This window comes from Poecilia latipinna, unplaced genomic scaffold (assembly GCF_001443285.1).
Source record: "Poecilia latipinna isolate Pla-1442-1.1 unplaced genomic scaffold, P_latipinna-1.0 Scaffold476, whole genome shotgun sequence".
In the NCBI taxonomy this organism is placed as follows: Eukaryota; Metazoa; Chordata; class Actinopteri; order Cyprinodontiformes; family Poeciliidae; genus Poecilia; species Poecilia latipinna.
Window position 1 is genome coordinate 278,118 of NW_015113092.1, and position 10,040 is coordinate 288,157.

Consider the following 10,040-nt stretch of genomic DNA (forward strand, 5'->3'; position numbering starts at 1 on the left):
TCACGAAAATCGGCCCGATTATGATCGGTGACCAATCGATCGGCACACCTCTAGTAATAAGGTTTTATTATTATTTGTAAGTTATGAGTTTGAACTAATCTGACTCTCTAAAGCTGGATGAAGTCTGTCTGGAGTTCCTCCTGCCCTCTGGTTGACTCCCTGCTGTTGTGGACCACCTGGTGCACCTTCATGTGAACGTCTCGAGAGCGTCTCTCCTGGTAACTTTTCCCGCATACCAGGCAGCTGTAGGGTTTCTCTCCAGTGTGGATCAACAGATGCTTCTTCAGGTCAGTTTTGGTGACAAAGGCCTTACAGCACAGGTGGCACCCGAAGGCCAGCTCCTTCCTGTGGAAGCGGATGTGGGTTTCCAGGTATCCTTTGGTGGAGAAGCTTTTGCCACAGAGAGTACACCTGAATGGTTTCTCTCCCGTGTGCGTTAGCATGTGGACGTTAAGCCCTCCCATCTGTCTGAAGGCTTTCCCACAGATGTGGCAGGGGAATGGCTTTTCGCCTGTGTGGATCCTCCGGTGAACTTCCAGGATTTGGGCAGAGGCGAGACTCTTCCCGCAGGTATCGCAGGAGACGCGACTGACAGTTTGGTTGGTGTTGTGGCTCCTGATGTGCATCGTCAGAGAGGTGCGCTCGGTGTACGTCTTCCCACAAAACTCGCAGATGTACGGCCTCTCCCCACTGTGGCTCTTCTTGTGTCTCCTCAGAGCACCGGGTCGCGGAAAGCACTTCCCGCAGATGCTGCAGGAGTATGGTTTGATGCCTGTGTGGGTCCGCATATGGATCTCAATGTGTTGAAAGGTTTTGCCACAGATGTGGCAGATCTTCCCTTTCTCTTTGTGGCCCTGTAAGTGATCGGCCAGCGTCTCAGACGGCAACAGATCCTCACCGCACACCCCACAGACAGACTGTGAAGCATGGCGCTTGGCATGTTTTCTTAGATTGCCTTTGCTCTGAAAACTCTCCCCACAGACTTTGCAGCTGTATGACAGACTCACTGACGTCTCTGCATTTTGACTTTTTGTATTCTGGACTTCCTGTTCTCTGCCTAGTGGACGCTTGGCGCTGTGGGTCTTCCTGTGTCGCCTCAGAGCTCCAGGTCGGGGGAAGCGTTTGCCACAGACGGGGCATCGGTATGGCTTCAGCCCTGTGTGGATTCGCATGTGCGTCTCCATGTTCTGGAAACTCTTCCCGCAGACACTGCATGTCCCACCACCCTCCCTGTGAGACTCCAAGTGAGTCTGCAGAACGTCTGATGAATCCAGCTGCTCCCCACACACTCCACACACACATCTGGAGTCGCTGCTGTGTGTCGCTGCGTGTTTTCTTAAAAAGCCTCGACTGTGAAAGGAATCTCCACAAACTCTGCAGCAGAGTGAATCATCAGGGGGTGGTTCTACATTTACTTCCGGGTTAGCCATCTCTGAAGTATCATCCTCCCCTTTGCGGTGATCTTCATGTGTCTTCAGATGTTCTAAAAGCATCTGGTTCTCAGCAAATGTCTTTCCACAGATCTGACAGGCGCTCAGTTTCTCTCTGTTGTGGATCTTCTTGTGCCTCTTCAGTGCGCTGGCCCGTGGGAAGCTCTTGCTGCAGAAGTCACAGCTGTATGGTTTTACCCCAGTGTGGCTCCGTACGTGAGTTTCCATGTTCTGAAATCTCTTCCCACAGATCTCACAGAACCTGCTCATGCAAACAGTTTTCCTGTGGGAGGTGAGGTGGTCGGATAAATCTCCTGAACCCTCCAGGTGTTTTCCACAGACTCCGCAGGGATTTTCAGGAAAGTCTGCATGCGTTTCCGCATGTCTGATGAGATTTCCTTTGTGACGGAAAGTTTTCCCACAGATTAAACATTTATTACTTACAGGTTCATCTCTTTTATCTGCTGTGTTTGTCTCTTTCTCATCTGAGGAGTTTTCAATCCATTCTTTGTCACTTTCAGCAGCAGAAATGTCTGAGGAGGCAGCAGTTACTGCGTCCAAATGCAGCGGGAGGTTTTCATCATCTGTGGTCGTCTCTTTGGCGGAGGAGCCGATGGAGACTGGCGAAGAAGAAAACATCTTTAATTCATACAAATATTTTAACTTTTGTCAGTTTTTCACATAAAAAACAAATAAAAACAGAATAATGTCCTTAATAGTAGAAATTGAGCCTGTAGCAAGCAATAAATCAATTTTCTCTTCTCTCTTTCATCACCAAAAACTGAAGTCTTCAGTTTGGTGCTTTCGTCTCAACTTTTTGTTTTGTTTACAGAGACTAAATAATTCATTTTATTTGTTATTTTTGTTGTTTTGTTTATTTATTTTGGATATTTAAAATGTTTTAAATGTTCATTAGAATGTAAGGTTTATTGATCTTTGAAAAATGTTGTATTATAATACTGTTATATTACCTGAAAATGGTCTCAAATCAACAATATTATCACTTATCTCAATACCTTCTGGGACAATTTAACATCCAGTAAAATTTGTTATTCTCAAAGAAGTAACAAAACAAAAATGGCTGAAGGGGTGCACATACTTTCACAAGACCCAGTTTTTTACTGTTTACATAAAAAACAGATAGTAAAAATGTTGTATTTATTAATGGCATTAGAAGACAGACATTCATGAAAGCGATAAGGAAATATAACTTAAGATAAATTTTAAGGCAAAAATGATCAAAGTCGACCAATTTCCACTTGAGTAAAACGCCATATACTGAAAAATCTTATTTTGTTCACTAAATGCAGAAAAACTGAAGTATTCCCTCTTAAACTGTCTTTAATCTCGTCAAACAGCTCATGGTTTGACCCACTTTGTTTAGAGAAACCTAAATTAGGTCAGGGAACCGTTTTCTGTTCGTTTCAGAACTACCTCAAGTTCAGAAACTGCAGCTCATTTTTGTTGTGCGTTTAATGTTAGTTTCATTTAAATGCTGAATTAAGATACAGTCTACTCATATGAGCCTATATGGGTCGTAGTTCTTGGAAACATAATGAGACTCTGGGGCTCAGACCTCGAAGAAAACAGGAAATCAGTATCAGTCAGCCATCAGTAATAAAAAAACATTTATGCCACAATCTGGGCCAGAAGGCAATGCTGCAGAGAGTCATCAGTGTGGCAAATAAGTTCATTTAGTTGTAATATAAAGCTCCAATTTATTTACTTTACAGTAAAACTTAAGCTCTGATGTTCTTATGATAGTCAAATCACTCTGCTGATAAGAATCAAATAACGTACTGATGGTATCAGCAGATCTGGGAATATTTTTACCCTTGTTGAAACAACAGATTTCCCAGAAAAAAATGAATGAAGAGAAGAAAACTAAACATATGAAATCAGATATATGAATATAAAGACAAATAACCCGTTCATCTCACTGTAAGATTAAGACCAAACATTTTCCATTCCATTTAATTAAATGTTGTTTTCAAAGACTGGTCAATATAACTAATTAGCATTAAATAGATCAGTGCAGTAGTGAAAACACTTTTTTAACTTTCATATCTAACTGTTAAACAAAGGGGTAAAGCGGTACACTGGGGGACCTTTATGCAGCCATTTTAAACTCTAAACTGGTTGATGGTTTGAGATCTGTTACCATGGTGATTTATCCAGGGTGAAAAACATCTAGATACTGAAAAAATTTAAATTAATCTACAAATTAAACAAAACTGCATCAACATCTGTTTTGAGAACCAAGTGTTGATTTTTATGTGGTCAAAGAGGAGTAAGATTAACTAAATTCTGACAAAATATTTATTTATTAAATGGGTTGAATAAAAGCTTTATGTGAATAGTCCGGAATTAAAAGAAAATGTCTGTTTCAGGGGATTAAATTTTTTTTTAAGTATTTGTCATTATAATAAAATAGATATTTATAATAATTAGAAATATACCCATAATTTCTACATTAATGACGCTGCTCAATTTGAATGACGTTTTTTGTATTTCGGTTAGTAAATGATGAACAGCTTGATTCTGATTGGTCTCTGGTTGCCTAGCAACAGTCGCCCTGGCTGTAGCATCAAGCTAGCGGTTCTCACCTGTTCGCTTCAGCAGAACCACCGGACTCAGTGCGACCTCCAGCAGCCGGTTCTGCCGCTCCAGCTGCCGCCGGTACTCTTCCACCTCCCGCTCCAGAAGCCGAACAATCATCTCCGCAGCTGAAGCCATCCCGTCCGTGAGAAGCGGCCGCAGGAGCAGCACCATACGACCCAAGCCTCTGACCGACCGGGCTTCCCCGGCGCGCTTCTCCAGCGTAGCCAGGATCTCCTCACCGACTTTGGAGAGCAGCTCCGACACCGAGTCGGTCAGGGGCCGGAGCCCGCAGCTCTGGGGGGACACAAACAGAGACATCCCGATGCAGAGCTCCGTCCACCGGGCTCCAGGAAGGAAAACCGTCCAGCTCGTGTTGATCTGTCCGGGTCATTGAGAGGAAGCAGAGAGACGTAGCGCCCCCTGCAGGACCGGAGGAGCTGAACATGTCCAATTCTTTCTGTGGTCCAGGTTCATTTATATGAAACAAAAAGTTAAATATAAAAATATATACTTTGCTTTCCACTGATTTTTTGACGTATTATAGTACATTTAGTCAGTATCAATATGAAATGACATCAGACTTATATAATGCTTTACAATGGATTCTCAAAATCACTTAAAATATGATTGTATTTTTTTCTCTTAGTTTTATGATATTCTTCTGTTTTCTGGTCTACAGTATTCTGTTGTATGATGTTTTAATGTTTTCTGAATAGGTAGTTGTCAAGAATGAGAATTTGTTCTAAACCCGGTTCAAGGTTAAATAAAAAATAAACTTTAATTTCAGACAAAAATTAATAATAAATATAAGAACACGATAAGCAGTTTTCAAATGATTGGTGAACGTTTATTAAGGGAAAACATCCATACCAAACAGTTTTCCTCCCTCAGTAACACAGTCCACACTGAAGAGTGTTTCTACCACAACCTGGTAGCATGTAGTTGCATTCACTGGTTGAAAACAAGACAGGATTTTTGAGTTTCCAACTGTCTGATCACCGGTCAGGGTGATGAGGCTCAAAATGGGCCCAGAGTAGCTTTTAATGTCCAACAACATATAAAAAACATTAACATATAATCAACATATTACACGTCCTGTAACGGCTTTAAACGTCAGTTTTTGGTTAAACCAGGTTCAGAGGAACATTCTGCTGAATTCATGAAGAATCCTTCAGCATCGAGTCTTTAAAAAAAAAAAAAAGAGACCGCATGCCAAGCAATGAAAAACAAACACATTCAACTGCTTTTCTTATAAAAGACCTTCATAATATCATCTACAGAGTAAAAGATGGAGAAACAAGAAGCAAAAGCTGCATCACAGATTAAGATCAATGCTCAGTATCTTGATTACCTAGAAAAGAAAAATGAATTATTTAAGTAGAAATTAATATCTAGTCAGTTTTTAATTTGTTTCAGCTTCTACACTGTAAAAACACAAAATCTTACCAAGTATTTTGGTCTAATTTCTAGTGAAAATGTTTTAATACACATGAAATATGACAAAACAAATTTATAAGCAACTTTTCAGCAAGATAAGACCTTAAGTTGATAGCTACTTAATATTAATGACAATGTACAAATTACACTGGCAGACTATCTCACTTCTAACATGGAAAATGTCTTGTTTTAAGTGAAATAACTACTTTTTCATGAAATAAAGGAATTATTTACTTAAAACATGTTCCTTTATTTTGCTGAAAAATTATTTGTAAGTTAGTTTTGTCTTATTTCAAATGTACTAAGATATTTTCTAGAAATCAGACCAAAAAATAATTGGTGAGATTTAGTTTTTACAGTGTAGGTAATAATAATTAGCACCAGAGGTCCAATTTATCCAATCTCAGCCTAAAACTTAAGGCGATTATAATTAGGAGAGATGAACAAAATCACCAGACCATAACATTTGACTAAATGAAACAGAAATATTTACATCTTGTCTGAAATTTTAAAAAAATGAATCAACTGTGGGACAAAATGTCAAACAGAAGATTAATAAAATCAGTCTCATGCTTGCAGCTTCTACTTGAAGCTCTTGATGCTCCAAACTGGTTTTACATTAAAGTAAAGAAACTAAACAAACCAGAGAACAGTTTTACTTTCACACCAGATCCTGCAGATTCAGAACTGACCCTGGTTTAGTTTTCCATCCAACAACTATATTTCCATCATATAGTCAAACTACATTGAGATATTTTGACTGTATGAACCTCATTTATTATCTCTAGTTTCAACAGATATCTTCATATCTTCTCTGGGTTTATTTAATCCTCCACCAATTTGTAGTTCCGTATAGCTTATAATTTGGCAGAATAAATGTATGTAAATCAATGCTTATCAGTTTATTTTGACTTTCCAATAAAATATTTTCACTATTAGCAAAGATAAAATCTTTAGAAAATGTTTAACTTTTCTAATTTCTGCATCCTCCATTTCTTTATTCTCTTGACCTTGTTTGAGTCAGTTTATCGTTACGGTGAAAGTAAAGTAACAGTTACAGGAACGCTGAGATGCAAACGCTAAGCTCAAATTAATTATGTAAATTATTAAACTGACAGTGAAATGGGGACTGTTACTTTGCTTTTTGAATTATTTTTCCACTTCTGGGTCTGATCATCAATTTATTCCATGTTTACACTTAAAAATCTGATTCGACAGATTATTGATTATTATTTAGCAGCTCAATTTCTTTACTGAGTTGAAAAAACTCCTTAGTGTTTAGTGTAGGATTTTAATTTTTGCTGCAGCTCTTCGTTGTGTGCAGAGGCAAAAAGACTGCAAACTGTTTTTAAGAATCTACAAGAATCTGCTTTTATAAGCTTGTAGTAAAAAAAAGAAATTACTGTTTATGTCCGGATCAAGAGATGAAACCACAAAAAATCCAGAAGTCTGTTTTCAGAAGAAGCATGGAAGACAGAAAGTTGGATGCTGATTTAATTATTTGAGTTTGAAAGATAAAGTCTTTTGGAAAATCTGGATTTTTTTCCATCAATCCACTCCAGGAGTTTCCATAGATCAGAGTGATGTCAGCATGCCCAGGGCGGCCATCTTGTTTTATTTATTTGGACTTTGAATTCAGGTCAACTCTACGACAGAGTGTTAGGTTAAGATTGGTTTTTGAATCACGAGAATAAAGTCGTAATTTTATGAGAACTCAAACATGAAAAATAACAAAAAAATTTAAATGAGGAATGTTGAGCATCTAGTAAAATTATACTTTAGAATAGGTTTTACAGATAATATTTAATAGTAATTCCACTTTTTTTTAAAATCAGTTGCAGGACTTTGAAATGATGAGCCAACAACTCAGTCCATTACAAAAAAGAACCACATGGACTGAACTGGTCACAACAGATTTTGATAACTTTATCAAAGCTTTTTTCTTATTAAAACGACTTTTTTTTCTCTTAATATTGAGATGTTTTGTCTGGTAAAACTTCACTTTCTTGTAACTGAGCTAAAATTCTCACAGCCTGGCCCTAATTCCCCTTCGTAAAACTTACAGAAGGGATAATCTGTAAGAAAAGAAAAGGCCACTTTTTGAAAATGTTTTCTGTCATTTGTAATTTGGTTTTTAGAGCAAAACAGATAAAAAAAAAAGTTTATTAAAATTTGAAATCAGATTGGATATGATCATATCAGAGATTTCATTTTTAAGCCGCATCGCTCAGCCCTGGGCTTAGTTTCTGATCTACAACTGGAAGGGTCCGGAGAAGAAGCTGTCCATCCTCTGGTCTTCGGTGACGCCCGCCATCCCACCGGCTTCATGAACCTTGAGGTGACCGTTGAGCGAGCGCCTGGCCTGGAAGCTCTTCCCACAGACCCTGCACTCGTACGGCTTCTCCCCGGTGTGGACCAGGATGTGCCTCTTCAGGTCCACGTCCTGCATGAAGCCCTTCCCGCACACCTGGCACAGGAAGCGCCTCTCCTTGTTGTGGAAGCGGATGTGCGTGTCCAGGCTGTTCTTCTGGGTGAAGCCCTTCCCGCAGATGCTGCAGGAGAAAGCGCGCTCGCCCGTGTGGATCTTCAGGTGCATCTTCAGGTTGCCGATCTGGTTGAAGGCCTTGTCGCAGAAGCTGCAGCTGAAGGGTTTCTCCCCGGTGTGAATCCTCAGGTGCATCAGCAGTGCCGATCGGCCAGGGAAGGATTTCCCGCAGGTTTCGCAGGTCCTGGCGGCGACCCGGTGGAAGCGCAGGTGAGCGTTGAGGCTGTCGATGGAGTCGCACAGATTCCCACAAACGCCACAGCAGCAGTTGGGCTCCTGCGCGTGAGTCCCAGCATGCCTGACCAGCAGGATCTTCCGGTCGAAAGCTTCCCCACACACCTTGCAGTTGGTCAACACAGATGTGCGGCTTTTATTCGCTTTAGGGACGCTGTCCTCGTGATTGGTCGCCATGTGTTTCCGCAGGTCCTTCCGCTTGCTGAACTCCTGACTGCAGATGCTACAGGAGAGGATGAGCGCGTTGTTGTGCTCTTCCATGTGGCGTTCCAGCGACGTCATGTGGCAGAAGGCGCGAGGGCACTCTTTACATTTGAACGGTTTCTCCGCCGCGTGAACCAGCATGTGAGACATCAGGTTGCTTTTCTGCCGGAACATTCTGCCGCATTCGGGGCACTCATGTGGCTTCTCCCCAGTGTGGATGCGGAAGTGCAGCTCCTGCGCCCTGATGGAGGTGAATGTCTTATCGCAAACGGAGCACTTTTTGGTGTTCTGCTGGTGAGCCTGCAGGTGAGCCATCAGCCCATCAGCAGAGTCTGAAAGCTCACCGCAGAAGCCGCAGCGCCGGTCCGGATTGCTGCCGCAGACCCGCAGAGCGTGCTGCAGCAGGAAGCCTTTCCCCGGACAGAGGCGTTCGCAGACATGGCAGCTGAAACGCTCTGTAGGAGGAGTGCGCTTTCGCTTTTTCACAATGACTAAAGGTTCAAGACCAAGAAGTTCTCTCTTCTTTTTGCCCAAAGATCCAAGAGGTCGTCCTCGTTTCTTCTTCCCAGCAGAGCCGAGAGGTGGACTTCCTTCCATTTTCTCGACGGATCTGAAAGGCCGACCTCTCTTCTTTTTCCTTTTGCCCTCTGACCTGAGAGACTGACTCTCCATCCAGTCGTCGTCGTCGTCGGTGCACGTAGAGGCCGCCAGGTGGTAGGAGTCAGAAGAGGAGCGTGGCGACGACGGGCAGGAAGCATCGCTGACGTTCTCAGAATCGAGTGGATTCAGGTCCGCTGAGTCGAACTGGGCTGGCAGGCCAGAGTCGTCCAGGGTCACTATCTTCAGAAGGCCTGGAAACAAAAGTTGCTTGTTTAGACTGAAGTTGTGTTTAGACCGAAGAGATTAACAGACTTAAAAAAAACCCACAGCTCTAAAAACTTGTGTTTATCTGACCATTTCTAGAATCCAAATGTTTCATAAATTCTCCCCAAGAAGACTTTATTTCAAGTAGGTGTGGGCAATATGGACTTAAAATTTTATCACAATATTTTGAGACGTGATGTCAATAAATGTGAAAATAACCATTTATTGCATCTTTTTTTAAGTATGTCTGTAACTGTGTGTCACAGCAATCTTAAGTTACATCAATAAACAAGTTATTAAACTAAATTCATGCTAGGAATCGGTAAAAAGTTTGGGTCTTGAAATGTAGTCAGATCTGTGTTAAAAATGTGCTTGTTATATTGTATTTGTAAAAATATGACAAAGCTCTTAGCAGCAAGCTATCTTTGACTTATTCTTTTTTTTTTCCGGTTACCATGTCAACAAGAACTTAGGCAGTTAGGAGAAAGTAAACGGCTCGTAAACACTTTAATCGCATTATCTACGATTAATGCCATTGTAGATAGAAAAAAAAGGAGGAATACATTTCTGCCAAAAAAAAAATCTGAGATTAATTTAAGAAATTCTCTATTAAAAATAAGTAAATTTCTAAGCTCCAAAAGTCGAAAATGCGTTGGAAAAAAACCCTTGGAAGCGTTGGAAGCCGTCTGGATGAAAAAACAAAAACAAAACATGAACACTGTATG

General features: G+C 41.0%; 2 protein-coding genes across 2 annotated transcripts in view; both read right to left on the reverse strand.

Moving 5' to 3' along the window:
* Positions 1-56: 56 nt before the first annotated feature.
* Positions 57-4,525, reverse strand: LOC106951837 (oocyte zinc finger protein XlCOF6-like). The gene is made up of 2 exons (XM_015039566.1): positions 4,037-4,525; positions 57-2,050 (listed from the first exon to the last, which is right to left on the reverse strand). The coding sequence occupies exons 1-2, from the start codon at positions 4,347-4,349 to the stop codon at positions 108-110; spliced, it is 2,256 nt and encodes a 751-aa protein (XP_014895052.1). The 5' UTR covers positions 4,350-4,525; the 3' UTR covers positions 57-107.
* Positions 4,526-5,980: 1,455 nt separating this feature from the next.
* Positions 5,981-10,040, reverse strand: part of LOC106951838 (zinc finger protein 879-like) — an 8,883-nt gene continuing 4,823 nt past the window's right edge. The window contains exon 2 of the mRNA XM_015039567.1: positions 5,981-9,302. Coding sequence (XP_014895053.1) covers positions 7,720-9,302 — 1,583 coding nt within the window. The 3' untranslated portion in view covers positions 5,981-7,719. The remainder of the gene's footprint in view (positions 9,303-10,040) is intronic.